The 18,959-nt window shown below is 49.9% G+C and overlaps 7 protein-coding genes across 7 annotated transcripts; 2 read left to right on the forward strand and 5 right to left on the reverse strand.

The window, feature by feature from the left end:
* Positions 1–246: 246 nt before the first annotated feature.
* PENARI_c001G00533 (uncharacterized protein) lies at positions 247–5,472 on the reverse strand (the record flags this gene model as incomplete). Its single annotated transcript, XM_022626159.1, has 15 exons — positions 247–546; positions 606–758; positions 819–1,004; positions 1,050–1,560; positions 1,652–2,019; positions 2,082–3,152; positions 3,222–3,410; positions 3,455–3,523; positions 3,579–3,648; positions 3,704–3,762; positions 3,812–4,487; positions 4,537–4,644; positions 4,697–5,066; positions 5,121–5,305; positions 5,366–5,472. The coding sequence occupies 15 exons, from the start codon at positions 5,470–5,472 to the stop codon at positions 247–249; spliced, it is 4,422 nt and encodes a 1,473-aa protein (XP_022493944.1).
* Positions 5,473–5,995: 523 nt separating this feature from the next.
* PENARI_c001G08134 (IGBP1/TAP42 family protein) lies at positions 5,996–7,172 on the forward strand (the record flags this gene model as incomplete). The annotated part of the gene is made up of 3 exons (XM_022626775.1): positions 5,996–6,207; positions 6,262–6,538; positions 6,597–7,172. The coding sequence occupies 3 exons, from the start codon at positions 5,996–5,998 to the stop codon at positions 7,170–7,172; spliced, it is 1,065 nt and encodes a 354-aa protein (XP_022493036.1).
* A 191-nt stretch (positions 7,173–7,363) lies between these two features.
* Positions 7,364–8,442, reverse strand: PENARI_c001G00323 (uncharacterized protein; the record flags this gene model as incomplete). The annotated part of the gene is made up of 2 exons (XM_022626133.1): positions 7,364–8,115; positions 8,184–8,442. 2 exons carry the CDS (start codon positions 8,440–8,442, stop codon positions 7,364–7,366), a joined length of 1,011 nt encoding a protein of 336 aa, XP_022493172.1.
* Positions 8,443–8,998: 556 nt separating this feature from the next.
* Positions 8,999–11,886, forward strand: PENARI_c001G02069 (putative LON domain serine protease; the record flags this gene model as incomplete). Its single annotated transcript, XM_022626273.1, has 3 exons — positions 8,999–9,461; positions 9,514–11,749; positions 11,799–11,886. 3 exons carry the CDS (start codon positions 8,999–9,001, stop codon positions 11,884–11,886), a joined length of 2,787 nt encoding a protein of 928 aa, XP_022493304.1.
* Positions 11,887–12,307: 421 nt separating this feature from the next.
* On the reverse strand, positions 12,308–13,293 carry PENARI_c001G07346 (mitochondrial 54S ribosomal protein uL23m; the record flags this gene model as incomplete). The annotated part of the gene is made up of 3 exons (XM_022626710.1): positions 12,308–12,581; positions 12,745–13,032; positions 13,175–13,293. The coding sequence occupies 3 exons, from the start codon at positions 13,291–13,293 to the stop codon at positions 12,308–12,310; spliced, it is 681 nt and encodes a 226-aa protein (XP_022493447.1).
* A 440-nt stretch (positions 13,294–13,733) lies between these two features.
* PENARI_c001G03119 (protein kinase RIO2) lies at positions 13,734–15,102 on the reverse strand (the record flags this gene model as incomplete). Its single annotated transcript, XM_022626355.1, has 3 exons — positions 13,734–14,749; positions 14,810–14,954; positions 15,040–15,102. 3 exons carry the CDS (start codon positions 15,100–15,102, stop codon positions 13,734–13,736), a joined length of 1,224 nt encoding a protein of 407 aa, XP_022493514.1.
* A 498-nt stretch (positions 15,103–15,600) lies between these two features.
* Positions 15,601–18,593, reverse strand: PENARI_c001G08710 (proteasome regulatory particle base subunit RPN1; the record flags this gene model as incomplete). Its single annotated transcript, XM_022626816.1, has 5 exons — positions 15,601–15,627; positions 15,691–18,003; positions 18,058–18,222; positions 18,288–18,352; positions 18,449–18,593. The coding sequence occupies 5 exons, from the start codon at positions 18,591–18,593 to the stop codon at positions 15,601–15,603; spliced, it is 2,715 nt and encodes a 904-aa protein (XP_022493536.1).
* Positions 18,594–18,959: the final 366 nt, after the last annotated feature.

The raw sequence follows: 18,959 nt of genomic DNA on the forward strand, positions 1-18,959 counted from the left end.
ATTGAGCTTCTTTTATATCTTCAATTCGGCTTATTTGGTCTTCTATTTTATGGCTTAAAGTCATGCCTCAAATATACCTGTTAATGGACATGTAGATGAAGTTGAAGGGACGATATGTACATCTCCCAACCATAACGTTAATGCAAAACTTCCAAACCTGTCATACTTTGCTGAATAAAAGCTATTCTCGAACTAAAATAAGATAAAATCCCCTTCCCACCTTCTACTTGCTCCACAATATTTTCATCATACCGCAGTCCCGATATCTGCAGCTTCTGCTATCGCCTCACCACCCTGGCAATCACAATCATACTTCGCCCGGAAATCAGATCGCGTCATGGACTCAAGAGTCTCCAAGGCCCTAGAGCTGGCTTTTATCTTTGCATATCGACTGGATGTTGCAACTGCCTTAGCAATAGCCTCACCGTGCACCATGACTATAGCGAGAATATTAGGAGGTTCTCCATCAACGCCTGGAATCTCTCCAGACTTCAAGCAATAGTCAGTGCATCGGAAGTCCTGGGCGATCCTACTGTGAAGGTAGGTCTAGATGCTTTTGTCAGTGCAAGAAATTTGGTATTGAGGTCAGCAATCTAGGTTCATACCGTCGGATGTCTGTTTGCGAATGTATCATAGATCGACATATCGCCGAAGAAAGGTAGGACGTGCATTTCGAAAAATTTCTCAACCACCGTCAAATCAAATCCGGAATCGACGAAGATGGCCCCGAGATAGGCTTCAAGCATATCAGGGAGAGCCTAGAAAGCAACTTTGTTATCTCTGCATATAATCAATTCTCCGGAAGTGGGATACACTACCTTTGGAGAATCTGGCGCCGAAAGCCAATAGTCCATTTCTCCATTGCTCTCGCTCTCTGCAACCTGAAGTGCCTCTGCATATCTCGTGTTTTGGGAAAGAAGGGGTGCACTGGAGTGTTGAAGGTGCGGATGAAGCATCAGCTTCACAGCCAGTGCTCCGAGGAACTTGTTGGAAACCATTGCCATCTACTAAACATTAGTCACATGTCATAAATGTCAAATGCAACAGACCTTATGCTCAGTCAACCATTGCGGATCACGATGCGGAAAGCGATGGAATAAGTGTTCGACGCACACCAAATCCAGGAGTGCATCACCCAAGAACTCGAGTCGTTGGTAACAAGGCACCCTTGCCCATGCCGACGGAAGAGACGGGTGCGTGAATGCAGACCGCAGAAGACGGGGGTATTTAAACTTGTAACCCAACCTTTCAATCTGCTGGGCAAGGTCAAGATCGACTGCATCTGGCTTGCAGATCTGATATGATGGCAGCTTGTAAGCTTCAATATAGTCCTTCCACACCATTGCCGTGTGGTTAGAGTGATTAGCAAATAATGTGACGGCCTTGATAGACATGTCAAACCGATTCTCGCTGCCTCCTGAAAGCAAAGCGGCACCTATCAATGCCTCGCAGACATCTGCTATGGTCTTCTCAGATAGCGCATGTCTTCCTTCGCTGGCAATGAACTTTGCGTGGTCTCGGCCATATTCAAGAACAAGGCCTGGTGGATACCACATATGTCTATAGTCGAGTGTTAGTTGTATGCGATTTATCTCAAATGAAGACGTAGATAATATACCGAGAGAAACCACGGCTACGTATCCATTCATACAACTTCTTCTGGGTTGCAGTGGCAAACAGGTTCTTGTTGCAAATGAGACACATTCTGTTGACGTGATAGTCGTATTCATTGTCGTCCGGATTTTGAGCGAAAAGCGAGATCGACGTGGCCATCTTGAGAACCGAGTCACCTAGCAATTCGAGACGCTCGTAATTCTTTCCCATTCCTCGCTGGACGTGAATCTGTAGGCCTCGGTGCTCTTCTGTATTGTCAGAGTCCTTGGTGAAAGCTTCCAATGCATACTCAGCCTTGATATCAAGACCTAGCGTCTCGCATCCTTCTCGGACAATCAAGCAGGACTCGATTCGGCTAATGATTGCGGGGAATACAAGGCAAGTCGTGGCCACAGACAATGGAATCTGTTACATGTCGTTAGCGTCAGTAGCACGAAGAATGTATCTTTGTAATGAAGATGACTTACCGCAGAAATGCACAATGCCTGAGGACAAATGACCGCTTTTGTGTTGACGGCTCTCTCATCCTCGCTTGCCTTATCAAGGAAGTTTCTTCGGAGACAAACCATCTCTGCCTGTAAGACGGGCTGATCCCAGATGCAGCGGTCAAAGAACTTGGGCCGCGAGTTCTTACTCAAACTCAAAGTCCAATTCATGATGTCTTTCGACCACTTTCGAACAGGCACATAGGAGGGTGGTGGATCTAAAGGGGACAGGGTTTGATCGATGGAAAGTGGAAAGTACCGATACTTTCCATTCCAGTTGTCGTAGATGAGCCGATTTAACAGAGATTCCGGCTTCATGTCCTGGGACCACACGAGATTTTGATTGTCATTGGCAAATTTCAGTGCCTCCCAGTCAATAACCTCAAGGATACTGAGAGAATCTGTTGCTTGGACTTTCTCTCGAGCGGGGGCAAGCCAGTAAGGAAGCCGTTCTGGGTCGCGGGTATAGGTCTTGTGAAACAAATCGTGAAAGACCGAGAGTGTAAACACAGTTAGGAGATCTAATTCCACGGGAGCAACATCGAGGAAACTGTCAGTGCCTGTCAGGCTGACTGCGGTCTCAATATCATGTTCTAAGAAGACTGGAAATGGCGGCATAGATGGAAGTCGCTCCCGTGTCAGCACCACAATACTTCCATGGTCCCGACTGAGTGGCGTAGAAGGAACGAGACTAATCAATGTCGCAAATAGACATGCTGGGATTGTGCCTTGATTCCTGGCCCAGATTGATGGCTTGGTGCGCATGGCATACTGATCAGTCTTTTTAGTTGTGAGGGCCAGTTTTGCATTTCGCATAGCTGGTAGACGCTTGTGGTAGACTGAGTTGAAGTGCTCGTCTAACAAGTGATTCCTTCGAAGCAATAGACATAGGTCAAAAGCAGCCGCCTGTTTTGCAAGTGATTTCTTGCTTTCTGGATTTCCCAACACTCCTCGAATGGGGGATGTCTCTGGAAGAATCACCTCGCAGCTGAACTTTTCATTCTGCGCTGCGATGATATAGGTGGCCTGGGCTGATCGCTCTTTCTCATATTGCTGTAAGTGTGTAGCTGTTAGTTTGAGGCCATATAGTCAATACTGTGATATCATTCTCTGTTCCCTTACCAATGAGCTGGCAAACCGACCCAGAACATCGATTGCATGGCGATATGTCAATTTAGCTCCCGTGTCATCAATGGTGTAAGTTCTGTTTAGGTTCGCTTCTCGGATGACCTCTTCCAGATCATGCGCGGCTCCCTTCAATAATCGATCTTTCGGAAGTAGATTGCAAAAACTTTTCATGGAAACCTCGTGCTTTGATGTCAGCCAAGCCCGATTTTATGAAATTTTGTACATACCTCCGCCTTTCGAACTTCTTGGAGTCTCCGCTCATGACTCTCATTCCCAGCTTCTATCATGGTTGCGTACTGTATATCAAGTTAGCCGATGGCAAAATCAGGCACGGAAGTACCAAAAACTAACGATTGAGTCACTGTGTCTTGCCCGCCCTCGGCTTTGGACATATTGGATGACTGTGTTGTAGAGGTCGAACCTGCTATATATCAGCTCAAGTTTCCCATTTGAGATAAGTTAATGCAACAGCGAACCTCACGACCAGATTGCAATCCGGAATATCAAGGCCTTCCTCGGCGACTGATGTTGCAAACTAGAAGAATTAGCTACTGTCCCAATTTCCTGTCTGAATAGTAACTCACCAAGCAATTGAATTCTCCCTGTCGGAATTTGATCAAGGTAAGGAACTGCAGACGGAAAGTAGAGTTCATCCCCACAGGATCCCCCTTTCGAACGCCGACCAGGACATCAGGACGAAGGTTTGGAATTCGCAATCGTTTGCACAGCTGTAACAAGACCTTGGCCGTGTTGCGCCGCTGCACAAACACAATGCACTTTGTCTGGGGCGCCCGTTGGAATTTTTCTTCTAATTTCTTCATCAGCAATTGAACTTTCGAGCTGAGGTCTCCCGGTTCACTAGGTTGATTCGTCATGTAGGTTTTGACAAACTCATTGGCCTCTTGAATCTCCTTGATCTCTTTGGAGGCCTTTTCGGATGCTTCAACGCTGACATCTGCGTTCTTTGCGATCTGACCCTCAAGCTTGGGAAGCATTTCGTTTGCCAGCGCCAGTGGCCATACCTGGTCTGCGCACCAACCCCCGAGCTCTGAGCTTGCATGCAACGCAAATTGAAAAGTAGTCTCAAGAACCGAGAGGTGTCCAAACTTCGTCTTCATTGTGCCATACAGTTCCGTTTCAAATGGCGAATGGAGTACTTGGTAAACCCATTCCTCCTCCTTTGGTCGGCTCACGAAGTGTCGTAGAAGGGAAAGATCCGATGTGGTTGCTATTCGGCTGTCTAAAAGCGTCTCAAGTCTCCTAGGAAATGTAAGCTAAAGTGCTCAATCAAACATTGCATTTTTCTTACATCGCCGCTTCTGCTATGTCGCATTTAGTATCCACTGGTGAGGCTGTCATTCCAAGGATTCGGGGACGTTTTCCAACTTCCATGCTCAAGTATGCTTCGCGAATGATCCTAGATAATAGTGAGCAATGCATCTGATGCGATAGCGAAAGGAAGTAGGTACCTTGCATATGGGTGCTCCTTTTTGGCATGATGGGCTTCGTCGAAGATCAAAAGATTGATTTGATCCATCCTGACGTACCCATTTAATAGAGCCTGGTTCAGGATCTCCGCGGTGCATACTATCACCATATATGTCTCAAGATGCTTCTCCCAGGTCGGCTGGTCCCACAAATCGGCACCCAGATCACCAAAGAAGTGAGCAACCTTCTGATCAAGGTTGTTTCGCAGGACTGCCGATTGTTGAAATACGAGAGTGACGCTATCGACCAGAAAGAAGGACACCCTAGGCTGGGTTCCAGTTCCACGGTCGATCAACTCATTATGGATAATGTACTTCAACAAAAGTACCGCAACAAGGGTTTTGCCGGAGCCTGAACAGATTGGTTAGCCAACCACATAATACCAGTGGCAAAAAAGGGTCATACCAGTATCCAGAACTGCGATTGTGTTCTGAGCCTTTGCTCTTTCAAAGAGCTCGATCTGATATTCGCGGGGGTCAAGGGCAACTCCCCCATCTTGTTTTGCGAGCAATCGTGCGGTTGAAAGCTCGGCATCTGGGTTGATGCGAGTTTCTGGGTGGACTAGATCATCCAACGCATGCTGGGCGAGGCTTTCACGAAGTTAGCTGGGAGCCAAGAGTCAATATATACTTCGATAGTGCAACACTAACAGGGTAGAAAACATGGCGTTTTGAGCACGCCGCTGTGCCGTCACGGTGACGCGAGGCACCGCCTCCTCGTCAGAGGAGGCGCTGTCTTCTTGTTCTTCAAGCTTCATTTTCTTGATAGATCGTAGCGTTGAAGAAAGAAGAACGTGTTGGTTGGGAGAATCGTAAAATAAAGCGAGAGAGGGTTTGAGGTGTAGCTTATTTGCGGCGTTTGCTTTTTGATCTCGTGTTACTTGTATAAATGAAGAATAGACTGAAGTTCAATAAGCACGAGGTCAATGTATATTATTTGACAATAAGGGCGTAATCGTGCGAATAATTGTATTGAGATTAACCTGAAGCATCAGGAATATATAGTTCCGACATACGTTGTGAGGCGAAATGTTATATTAGAAGTGACACAAGCAGCCGGCACAACGACAAAGGGCACAACCAAACAAGCATACAATCAAGAAAATTGTTGACATCGTATGAGTCAATCGCAAAACAAAGGACAAGAGAAGACGTCTATACTTCGAGCTGTACCTGCTTATCGATAAGCGTATCTTATCAGGCCCCCCCCCCNCCCAAAACTCAGTTCGCGGGGACATTACCTTGCCAAGTTCCAACTCCTGCATATCCCCAATTTCTAAGATGGAGGAACCACAGAGTCTGCGGTCTCTGTTTGCATCGGCAAAGGAACAAAAGGAAACACTAGGATCGCGGGGCGATACCAACACAGAGGCATATCGCGACGATGTGAACGCGACGATCGCCAAATTCCAAGAATGCCAGCGCCAAATCAGCATCCTGTCCTTGTTCAGCTCTAACGAGTCACTTGAAGATATATCAACCAATGATATTCAGTACGTTACTTTAATTCGGCAGGACTGAGTGATTTAACTGATATTGGTGTTCAGGTACATGTCACTGGAATATTTCCTTGCCGAACTTATGCAGCGAGCTGCCACCACAGACCGTGAATCTGCCCTGAAACGTGCACTGGAACAATATGAGAAATTTCTCGGACGCTTGGATGAGTATGAATTACTTTCCGAGGGAGATAAGAAGCTCTTTGAGCAATACATAGCCAACCCGTCCTCGTGGACGCTGGCCCCAGCCAACGATGCCGCAGCTCGACGGGAGATTAAGGTCACGCGGTTTAGGGAGGAGAAAGAATTGAAGCAGAAATTGGAGGTTTGTTCTCAGTTCTCAACTGGTAACTGTCGGTACGTTGCTTACCTTTGTTAAAAAGTACCTGGCTCGCAACGAAGCGCGACTGCAAAGTGACGATGACGACACCCGATCCCTCTACCTCGCCGAGATCCAACTCTACACACATCAGACCTTCCAAGCTTTAGATTTGCTGATGCAGGAATTGTCGATACTGTCAGCCATGCGCAATGCCCCGCCTGCTCCACCTCAAGCCGACGACCCACGGCAGCGGAGTAATATTGGAGGATTAAATTATTCAGAAAGGTTGGATCCTTCAATGTCTCAATTGTTGAGGGGAGGAAGAGGCGGACCGATTCTGAACAACAAAGGGAAACCCATGCAACCGTTTACGCTGCTGGGCCGGCGTTCGGAAATGCAGCAGGGTGTGTTCCGTTCTGGTCATAACCTTCCTACCATGACTATTGATGAGTATCTTGAGGAGGAACATAGAAGAGGAAATGTTATTGAGGGAGGTGGAGAGGCATCCGGTATTAAGCCGGAAGTTGATGAGGACGATCATGCAATTGCCGACCAGGAGACCATGAAGGCCAGGTATTGGGATGAGTATACTGAAGCTAATCCTAAGGGAGCTGGTAACACATTGAACCGGGGATAAATCTTTTACTATGAAGCAAAATCTACGACAGACGGACTTTTAGCGGATAGCTATGATATTTACCGAATGTAGACCATGGATATCATCACTGAATCCACCATGACAGTCATATATGAGACTAGAACACTCGTTAATTGCTATTTTCGCTTTTAGGGTATCTGCCTAGTCACAGTTAATATCTACCTAAACATTCAAGTCGAAGCCGAGACATTCTGCTTGTTCTTGTTCTCTTGGATAGCCTCAAGGATAGCTCCAGCGCCGTCAGCGACCAAGGCCTTAGCTACAGTAACACCAAAGGCCTCGGCGCTTTCAGCAGAGTCGACATCACCTTCAATCTCCACCTCAGCACACTCCTTACCATCCACACTGACAACAACAGAGCGCATGCGCAGCTTCTTAGACCCGGCACTCTCAACCCATTCAGTCTCAACTCCCAACGGAGCACTGCAACCACCCTCAAGGGTGCGCAAAAGACTCCGCTCAGCCAGAACAGAGTAAGTAGTATCCTGGTGACAGATCTTGTCCAGCATCTCACCGAGAACGGTATCATCCTTGCGGATCTCAATACCCAGGGCACCCTGTCCGACGGCATAGAGCATGCCACTGCTCTTGGAATCAAGGTATTGTGTAATGCGATCCGACAAATCAAGACGCAGTAGACCAGCTGCGGCCAAAATGATACAGGTGTAGGGGCTATCCTCGGCGTCCAGCTTTGACAGTCGGGTACCGATGTTTCCACGGACATCCTGGACCTTGAGGTGGGGGTATTTGCGGGCCAATTGGGCTGTGCGGCGGATGGAGGAGGTCCCAACGACTGAGCCGGCGGGGATCTCGGATAGGTTCTTGTATGGCAGGCCTTGCTTGACGACTAGGACGTCTCTGCTATCTTCGCGGGGCATGGTCGGGCCCAGCTTGCAGGTGGAGGGGAGGAGAGTGGGGACATCTGAGGATTTAAACAGCGTTAGTCTTCATTGAACTAGGCATTGGCTTTCTATGATAAGACTGTCTCACCTTTCAGCGAGTGGACAATCAGATCGACTGTTCCGCCGATCATCAATTCTTCCAATTCTTCTGTCCACAGATTCTTGCTGGTGAAGTCTTTCAGCGCAATGGTAGTGTTCAGATCACCAGCGGTCTCCTTGGAGAGGATCTTATATTCATATTGTGGGAAGGCCTTCTTCAGTGCCTCGAGGACTAGATCTGTCTGGAACAGGGCCAATTTGGATTGACGGGTGCCGATGGTGAAGGTCTTAGGGGCGGCGGCGACCATTATGAGGGGCAATGTCACAGAGATGTTATCAATAATCAAAGTACGAAAGACGTAAGCGATGCAAGACAAATGGACAATATGCGATGTTGCTGGGATCAAACAGCCGAGGAAATGTTGCGGGAGGCAAAAGTGGGCTCCAAGAGGAACTCCGATCACGGGACACGTGAATATCAGGCAATGAGAATGGCAATACAATGCAAGATTAAAAAAGAGTAAAAAAACAGATGGAGATATAGAAATAGGAAGTAGGAATAAAGAACAAGAGTAATATAGTAAATAAGATAAGTTAATTACCATCTCTAATCAGATCTTGATCTGCAGACTGACGTACTACCTCGGCCCCGGGACGTGGAGACTGAGAGACATGCGACTCTCCTCTTATCTGCCCCGGACTTGCCATCCACGCGCTTCTGGAACCTCCTCCTCTTTATAATCCTCTCCCCACATCCCCCCAATTTACCCCATTCTTCCTCCTCTCTCTCTCTCTTCTCACTGATATCTGATACTTCTACTTACTGGATCCGCGTCTTTGCCACCCAATCCATCTCGGTACAAGATGGGATCCGACTCGAGAACCATCAAGATTCCCCTCGTTCCCCTCGCCAAGGGCTCGGTCCTTTTACCCGGAGTGACTCTCCGCATTCCTGTCTCCAATCGCCCCGATCTCGCCAATCTCCTGTCCTCATTGGTGGACAAGCCATCGAAACGAGATGCCAACAGCATCACCTTCGGATGTGTTCCGCTCAGCTCCCCGTTCCTAAGCCGCGATGGACAGCAGCTTCTCGAGGGAGGCGACTCTGATTCAGAGCGGAAGGACGAATACGACTCCATCGATGCGGGCCAGGCGAGAAAGGAGGACCTCTTCCGATACGGTGTGGTTGGCAAGGTCATCGGAGTTCAGCGCCGGGCTTACTCCGAGCCCTTCCTGCTCGTCCAGGGGTCACAACGATTCTCGATCAAGAGAGTGATCCGAGACCGGCCATACTTTGAAGCAGACGTTCTTCTTCATGATGAAAGCAGTAAGTGTGTTATAGACGGCGAAAAGAATACGGCTAACCTCCATATCATTAGACTCGGGCCAAGGCGACGCGGAAGTCGCCGATCTATTCCAACAACTGAGACAACTCTCTAGAGAGCTTCTCACACTCTTGCGTCTTTCATCATTGCTGTCGGCGGCTTCATCTCGCCTCTCACCGCTTGTTGCTCGGAAGTTTGAACTCTATATATCAAAGACGGAATTGACGCAGGCAGGGAAGCTTGCGGATTTCATGGCAGATGTCTCTGATGCAAGCTTCGAGGAGAAGTTGCGCATCCTCTCATCGTTGGATGTGAAAGAACGCCTGGAGAGGGTCGTTGTGATTCTCACCAGGCAGGCCCAGCATATCAAGAGCAGTGTCAGAGTGACCTCGGTTAGCTCGACCTCATTCCCGTCCTCGGGCATGGATATCAGTCAGATTGACCCTCGTGAGCGTGAATTGCTTGCAAAGCGCGCAATGTCGGGTCTCTCCGGTCTCACACCTCCTGGGCCAGCCAGTGCCCGCGGCAACGACGAAGACAAGGAACCCAATGAGGTTGACGAATTGCAGCAGAAATTGAATGATGCAGAGCTTAGCCCCGAAGCCCGAAAGGTAGCAGACAAGGAATTGAAGCGTCTGCGTAAGATGAACCCTGCCAACGCCGAGTACGGTGTATGCCGGACCTACCTGGAGAACCTGTCTGAGATTCCATGGACTAAGGTCACAGAGGATCAGCTTGGACCCGACACATTGAAGCGAGCCAGGAAACAGCTCGACGAAGACCACTACGGCCTGGAGCGTATCAAGAAGAGGCTGCTTGAATACCTGGCTGTGTTGCGGCTCAAGCAGTCCACCAACCAGGATGTTGAACGCCAGATCTCAGGACTCTCTCGGGATCTGGATGTCTCAGCGGTTGGTGATGTTGAGAAGGATATTCCTCTCCTATCAGAGTCTGATCGGGTTGCGCTCGAAACCCGACTTCAGATTCTCAAGTCCAAGCGTATGACTGACAAATCTCCCATCCTGCTTCTGGTTGGCCCCCCTGGAACTGGTAAGACTAGTCTTGCACGGTCCGTTGCTGCCTCTCTTGGTCGCAAGTTCCACCGTATCTCCCTCGGTGGTGTCCGAGACGAGGCGGAAATCCGTGGCCACCGGCGCACGTACGTTGCAGCCATGCCTGGCTTGATTGTGAACGGTCTGAAGAAGGTTGGTGTTGCCAACCCTGTCATCCTCCTTGATGAAATCGACAAGGTTGGCGGCGCCAACTTCCAAGGTGACCCGTCCGCTGCCATGCTAGAGGTCTTGGATCCCGAGCAGAACCACACTTTCACCGATCACTATATCAACATCCCCATTGATCTGAGCAAGGTTCTCTTCCTTGCCACGGCAAACTCCTTGGATACCATCCCTGCACCTCTACTGGATCGTATGGAGACAATTTCCCTGTCTGGTTACACTACAGTCGAAAAGAGACACATCGCCAAGCAGCACCTGATCCCCAAGCAGATTCGTACGAACGGTCTCACCGAGGGCCAGGTCAATATGTCTGACGAGGTAATTGACAAGACTATCATGGCGTACACTCGTGAATCGGGAGTCCGCAACTTGGAGCGGGAACTTGGCTCCATCTGCCGTCACAAGGCGGTTCAGTATGCCGATGCCAATGATTCTGACCGTGTGGACGATTACAACCCTGTCGTATCAGTTGAAGACCTGGAGGACATCCTGGGAATTGAGCGCTTCGAGGAAGAGATTGCCGAGAAGCACGGCCGTCCCGGTGTTGTCACAGGACTCGTCGCATACTCCACTGGCGGCCAGGGCAGTATCCTCTTCATCGAGGTGGCTGACATGCCCGGCAACGGACGCGTTCAGCTGACCGGCAAGCTGGGTGACGTGCTCAAGGAGTCTGTCGAGGTAGCCTTGACGTGGGTCAAGGCACACTCTTTCGAGCTGGGTCTCACCCACGACCCCAATGAGGATATTATGAAGAGCCGCAGCCTGCACGTTCACTGCCCTTCAGGTGCCATTCCCAAGGACGGGCCTTCCGCTGGTCTGGCCCACACTGTTGCATTGATCTCCTTGTTCACCAACAAGCCAGTCCCGCCGCAGATCGCTATGACCGGCGAGGTCTCTCTGCGTGGTCGGGTCATGCCCGTTGGCGGCATCAAGGAGAAGCTGATTGGTGCTCACCGCGCCGGCGTCAAGACCGTGTTGCTGCCGGATCACAACCGCAAGGACGTCAAGGATGTTCCACAAGAAGTAACCAAAGGGCTGGAAATCATCTATGTTCGGTAAGTCATTATATCCTCTTATCCAACTCATATTAACAATTGGTTACAGACATATTTGGGAGGGACTGCGCACCATCTGGCCCGATGCCCAATGGCCCGGCCAGCACCACATGAACTTGCTCGAGAGCCGACTCTAGACCGTTCTCTCTATCAGTTCAGCGCGTGTCTGTTTCCTTTTGTCTAGCATATTTGATCTTCTATACCTTCGTTTTGCATAGCGTGATAGTGGCCCTCACGGCCACAGCGATTTGTACCTAATCGGCTTCTCCTTCCTGATGCGTTAATGCCTGTCAAGGATTCTTTCTGTCCATATCTCACTCAATATATCGCATCTTCACTATACTCCAGACCCAACAAACACCCTCTCCACACCACTTACAGTATAAAGGAGAACACAAGACACGACAAATAAGACGCCACAGTCAAATGTATACAGTCTACCTGAGTATAATACAAAGACCCAGCCAAAACAACAAAGGCCAGACCACAAGAAAAACACCAATGTCCCCACAAGACGGATGGAGAATAATGCAGAGAAAACAATCAAATACAACCCATTTACCGCCTACCGCGGCTCTTCCGGTGCGTAGTATACCACTCAGGCAACGAATTCTTCAAAATGAAATCGCCAGTCTTCTCAACCTTGTCCAAGCCAAGACCCTTCCAAGTCGGCCGCCACTTCTCCTTGTTCTCAAGGAGATCCTTAGCCTGCTTGGCGTAGGCATCGCGCAGTTCCTGGTCGGGCTCCTGGCCCTTGTTCGGCTTGGGTTGGTCCTTTTCTTGTTGGTCGATTTGCCATTTCTCGGCGGTTTCCCAGCCTTCCTTTTCCCATCTATTGGCGAATTGGTGTTAGTGGATAGTTCTCGATTTGTTTGCGTCAGGTTTCAAAGAAAGACATTGGTTGCATAGAGTCTCTCTCGAGACAGAGGCTACAATAAAACGCAAGAGACAGAAAAGGAGAAAAAGTAACAGTGACAGGGGTGGCTGCAACGTACGGGGTGAAATCCTTCGGCGCCTCGGGCCACACGAAAGGCTCACGCAGCTCGACGGTCATGCGCTTCTGCGATTTAGGCCGGCGCCATGGGCCGTAACCCTTTCCATCGCGGGTGATACGTGTGATGGGTTGTTGCTGCACGTAACTGCGGATACCGTGGACGCCGACGCCGTAGAGGTTCTGGAGGTAATCGCGGAGATCAAACTTATTGAAGGCGAGGGGGACGCGGAATTGAGCGTAGTAAGGGGAGAGTTTGGGGGTGCGGATGAGAGCGATGCGGAATTGGGGACTATTTGGAAGGAGTTATTAGCCCGATGTTTTTTGGTCGGTTGAGGGTAGCCGTGTTCAATTGACACTTCTGGGGATTCTGGGTGTGTTTGGGGCATTCCGGTGTCGATATGGGGACTTTTGGAGATTTTGGATGGACGTACAGGTAGACCGGCTTGCCCTTGGCGGGATGGTCGATTCTCGGGGGGCTGGCCTGCTCCTGGAGAAGTTTTGGGACGACCTTGCTCTTCAGCTTTTGTTTGAGACTGCTTAGGCGCACCATTGTGTTGGGGTTGAGCGATTGTCGTTGGAGGCGTCTCCGGACTGCGCATCAAAACTGAGCAGGTCCGAGCTGATCACGTGAGCATCGAGTATATATGGGTACCCACCTTCCTAACCGGGGAGGAAATCACCCCTACAATCATGTTATGCAAAGAACCCATCAATTCTCGGGCGAAGCCCTGCGCCTGTCCTGTCCAAGACCATGTTGGTTATTGGCGGCGTGGTTGCCTCAGGAGAGGAGAATTTTCCTGACGTCCTTATGTATACCCCAGTCCAAATGGCTCATTTGGTCCTTCTGCTTTTATGTTACGAGGCTATCGAGAATAAAGCGGTTGCTCAGAGATGCCAGTTATGCATTCAATGTTAATAGGAAAGCTCAAAACCTATATTACATGCTTGATTCATCGTAAATGGTCATTAAAAAGCCCGGTCATTTTCCCTTTACTGCGCTGATGACTCCGAGACTCGAAGTTCTTCTAACCGCTTGGTGCTGTCGTCGATATCCCCCGAATCCTTGTTCTCGGGAGTGTCATCTGCTTCCTCTTCCTCAGACCCTGACTCCTCTTCTTCCTCATCATCCTCATCTTCATCATCCCGACCTTCTCCATCACCGGTGGCTCCCACGTCTTTCATGTACGCTTCGAGCTCACGAGCCATCTTCCGCGAGAAGCCTGAGGCTTCAACTTCGACATCCAGACGCTTACCAGGGTTCTTGAGGAGCTTCTTTCTAGCATCGGCAAAAGAAGGACCTGGGATATCACTGACGAAGTGGAACTTGCGCTTGAAGTACCGCTTGATACACTCAACATCACGGTCAAAGTACATCTCAGCGTTGGCATGGTCAACGGAAACCATCTGCGGGAAATCAATAAGAACCGGGACCAGCCGGAGATTCTCATCTTCCTCCTCCTCAGTAGCAGGAGCCTTGCCCTTCGCACTAGGGTCTTGTTCTTCCTTGATAAGAATGTTGAACTCGTTGAAATCACCGTGAATCAAACCGAATCGGGCAAGCTCCAAGATCATATCCATAAGCTCAGAGTATAGCGCAGCCGGTTCAGGCACTCTGGAAATCTGACGCAGCGGGAAAGCATCAATCAAACTCATAACGATGGTGTGTCGGTTCTGGGCGATGGGCTCGGGGACCGAGAATCCGTTCTCGCGTAGGGCCTTCATGAATGCAAATTCCTTCATCGCTGCCAATCTCGACATGTACATCCATGAGCCTGTGTGTCGGTGTCGTAGGTAGTCGCGGTTCGTCTTGACGGTTCGGAAAGAGATACGGCCGAGACGGTGGATTTTGAGAATGCGTTGCGCTCCGCTGCTGTGTGCCACCACGATAATGTCTGATTCCTTTCCAACACCAACTTGGTTGCCGACTGAGTAGACGACCTTTTGCTTCTGGTGCGCGTTCAGCGCGAGATAGTCCAATCCTCCGTATGCGAGTCGGTATCCGTCATCTGCATTGTGACAGCCGGGTTAGCGCTGCAAAGATACGAATATATGGTAGTGTATCGTACATTTGGCATTCTTCACTTTGGCGATTAAGTTCGTCTTTGCGAGGTTCGAGATTGCGCGGTTGACACCGCTGCCACCTCGGAGGCCCGAAAGCTGCGAGATCAACGGCGTAGGAACGACCTCATGGTTACGACTTCCGGCTTCAACCTAATATTATCTCTGCAGTTAGCATAGAACATATGCGCGTCGTCTATAAAGATAGACATCGCGGGGTGGAGGGGCCGATAAGTACCGCCGCAAGAACTTTGAAATCCTCAGAGGTGAGGTAGCGGATGGCCTTGGCGTCGAGCTTCATAGTTGCGAGGAAGTAAAGAGGCTTTTTCTTCCCTTCCGATTTCCAGAAACTGGTTCGTTGACTTGAACTTTGGGGCTGGTCAAACAGCTGCGATGCGGCGGAGGAAAAAAGTTGATAAGAGCCAAGCCCTAAGCCCTATTTCCTATCCGGGATGAGAACCTTGATAGCTCTGCATGCTGCTTGGGTTTATGCGATGGTTTATACGATGATGAGTGTGCTAATTGTAATTTCGTTTGAATAGACTTGACTGGGATGTAGCTGTATCAAGCATCATGTCTCTAGGTACTCGTACATAGCCCATGAAGGCCCTGAGATATGCCTGTCTAACATAGTCCGAACATTTATAGCGGTCCAAGCCGCGAAACCAATACAATTGTAAAACAAATCCATGCTATTCTTCATTGTTCTGAATACATTAGGTCCAACGATAACCCGATCACTATACGAGCCTCGCTTGTTGCAGGCAATTGATGTAAATCGGGGAATATCTAGTTTAGTTTACTCAGGGCTTTCCCAGTCCGGGTTCTAGAAGGGTAAGTTAGTATTGTCGGATATAAATGGCGCGATGAAACTAGGATCAAAACGTACCTTGCGCAGAATAACCAAGCCTTCAAGAGTGCTGCTGAGAGGAATGTATTGCTCATCCTCCAGCTCGGCTCTCTCACCGTGAGACAGGAGCACAGGCGTGCTCTGGGTCTGCCATCCGGTGATAGTCTTTGGGCGACCTGCCTGGCCGACCACATCCACAGCCTGACCAACGCGGACGTTGACGGTGAGGGGCTGAAGGTCCTCGTCGAGGGTAATAAGGAATCGGGGGAACATGGCGGTAATGAGGAAGTAGAGCAGGTAGTGGTGGTCACCGAGGATGAATTGCTTCGCGTCAATGAGCGACACGAGCACGGTGAGCAAACCGGCTGCCGAAACACGAGAGAGGACCTGGCGGTCGGTGTGGAAGGGGTTGAGAGTCATTGTTCCCTTACCCATGTGGAGGAGACCCTGGGCGATCCGAACCATGAATAGTGAGTTCTGGTCGCGGTGGTAGTAGCTGGCCAATTGCCGGAGGAGCTGTGCAAGACGGGCGTTGTTGGTACCAGCACCACAGAGACCCATGGCAAAGATGGCATTGATGGCAACGTCGTTGTCGTTATCGTGACTGTACCGGGACAGTGTGTCGTACACCTTCATCTGTGGGTTGCTAGGGCTGATCAAACCCATGGCGAGAGGAACCGCCCGACGGATGTTGCTGGAGCCATAGTGCATTAGGTGACCGAACTGGCGGAGAATCATGTCCTGTCCGACGTCCTCGCCCATGGCAATGAGCGATAGACCGAGGACAGCGTACGACTGGACAAGTTCATCACCCTTGTTCTCCTCCTTCTCTTCGATGATATCATTACAGATGTGGAGAAGCTCTTGCAGCTTCAGCACTGTGCCGGTACCCGCCCAAGCGCACACCGAGGCAAGAACTGAAGTGGGCTTGGCCATGGGGTGGTCAACCGCCTTGAGGATGTCAAGGATAACATCAACTTCCTCCTGGCGACCGAAGTACAGAAGTGCCAGACCAAGAGCCATGAACCTCGTCCACTTGTCCTTGAGCTGCTTCTGGCGCTCCTCATCCATTAGGGTGGTGGCGATCGCCTCACTGACCTGGTGGTTCGAGGAGCCAACAAAGATCAAGCCAAGCGAGACTGCTGCCATGGCGGACAGCTGCATGTCTAGTGAGGCATCCTCCACGATGGGAAGAAGAACCTCGAGGAGCTCCTCCTTGTTAGAGCCAGCATAAGCCAGGCCAAGTCCCATAATAGAGGCAACCTTCATTGGGGTGCTCTTTGACTCAAGGTTGTCAGGGTCACTCAAGAGAGCAAGAGCAGGGTCAGAGTCAAGTCGGACACCAGAGTTCAAGATACCAATAGCGAGCAGAGCACCAGCCTTGACCTCGTCTTCCGTTGCGTAGGTGAACTTGTCGATCTTGTCCAAGCCGTCCTCAACATCACGGTGCAGCAGCATACCCAGCGAAGCCGTTGTGGAAAGCATACCATCGTCCTTGGTCTTCCACACCCACGGGCCCTTGTCCCCTTCCACGAGCATCATCTTATCATTACCAAAGCCCGCATTGGCAAACGAGTTTACGAATGCGCTGGCGAGATTGTGTCGTGCGGAATCGAGGTTGGTGAGTCCTGCCCCGCGGCTGCTCTCCAGATGTGTCTTGTAGATATCCTCAGGCATCTTGGGTTCCAGGATGTTAAGTTCCTTGCCCAGGGACTTGAAGTGTCTGGGGATGGAGGTGTTGTTGAGACAGTCGGCAAGAGCCTCTCCCTCTTCATCCTCAGCCGGGAGGTCAAGCCAAATCTGCTGGCGGGCGACAAGGAAAGCCATTTGCTTCTTCAGAGCCTTGTCGGAGGTAGCGTTGATATCACTCTTGATGAGGTCGGTGTCGTTCAACCGAATAGCGAGCACGATTGCTTGAGAGAGCTTGTTGTAGCGGACGTAGATTTCGTGGGCGGTTCGGAGGAACTGCTGGTCTTCAGGGTAAGTGAGCAGGTTGACCATGCTGACCATATACAGGCAGACACGAGCATATGTGTTCTCGTCAACGAATTGGGGAATGTCTTCGATGATTTCCAACTCGCTCATGAGATCGACCGCATCGGCTTCAGCATTGTGACTCAAGAAATATGGCACCAGTGACAATGCAAGGTCCACTAGATCCTGGGTATCGTTCTCTGAGTTCAAGCGGTTCTGGTATTCTTGTCCGATTTCAAGTGCGAGGTGACGGACATATTCGTGACCCCAGGAGCCAAGATCCTCCGACTTGGCCAAGAGACGGTATTTGATGGTCTCCAGCTTCTCCTCGTCTCCGTACGTCATTCCGAGGACCGATAGCATATCGGCCAACGAGTTCTAGAAATGAGATGATTAGATCTTGAATCCAAACGAGGATACAACAGAACCAACCTTGACGGGGCCCGCGACCCATTTCTCATATAGCCCGGCCAGGTCATCGTAGTGCGGTCGGAGGAATTTGAGAGGCTTGGGGACAGCTGTCATGGATGATGTGGAGGTCTTGATAAAGTTCTTAATGGCGTCCAGTGCAGGTCCGTAAAGCGAGGTATCTGTCTCCTATTGCATGCGGAAAAAGATGTTTAACGTCATTGCCATGCGGATGAAGAGGAGAGTAGCCTTACCTTTAACCGCTCAACAAGCATCTCAAGTTCACTCTTCAATTGCTGATCCTCTTCGCTGAGCTCCTCTGTAAGATGCAAGAGTCAGCATATGTGTCCAGTGCTGGCACGGATCTTTCACAGAATCCGGGACTTTCATCATTGGGACTGTTATCGCAACGTACCATCTGGAGATTCTTCGTCCTTCTTCTTTCCGTCTACTGGCGCTTTCTCGCCATTTTCGGTATTCTTGCCGTTGAGTTCGCGAACATCATCAACCTTGCCCTTGCCCTTGTCGGCGGAGGTTGGCCGTTCGCCCTCGTTCGCCATTCTTCAAGGTAGCTGGCGACCAGGTCGGGGAAAATTGAAAGGGTAGGACGGGAGGAGGAACCAAACGAGAGATCGCAGAAAACGTTACGAAGCAGAAGTAGATGGAATTCTGCGAGTAACAAGTAACACAAGTGGATTGTAAGCTGGTGATGGATGGAGAGCACAGAGCTGCACCAGACCGAGCTCCGGATTATATAAGCGCCAAGCCCTCGTCATTGCTTTGCGGCAATTCCACAGCTTTCTTTCTGCTAAGATGTTGGAATATTTCTTATTTATGAGGAAAGGATGGCAGAATAGCTTTTTTACATATACCCTGGTTTTGCTAAATATGATAGAAATTTGCACCAAATGGCTACGCAGGTCCTG

Source organism: Penicillium arizonense (genome assembly GCF_001773325.1).
Source record: "Penicillium arizonense strain CBS 141311 chromosome Unknown PENARI_contig001, whole genome shotgun sequence".
Taxonomy (NCBI): Eukaryota; Fungi; Ascomycota; class Eurotiomycetes; order Eurotiales; family Aspergillaceae; genus Penicillium; species Penicillium arizonense.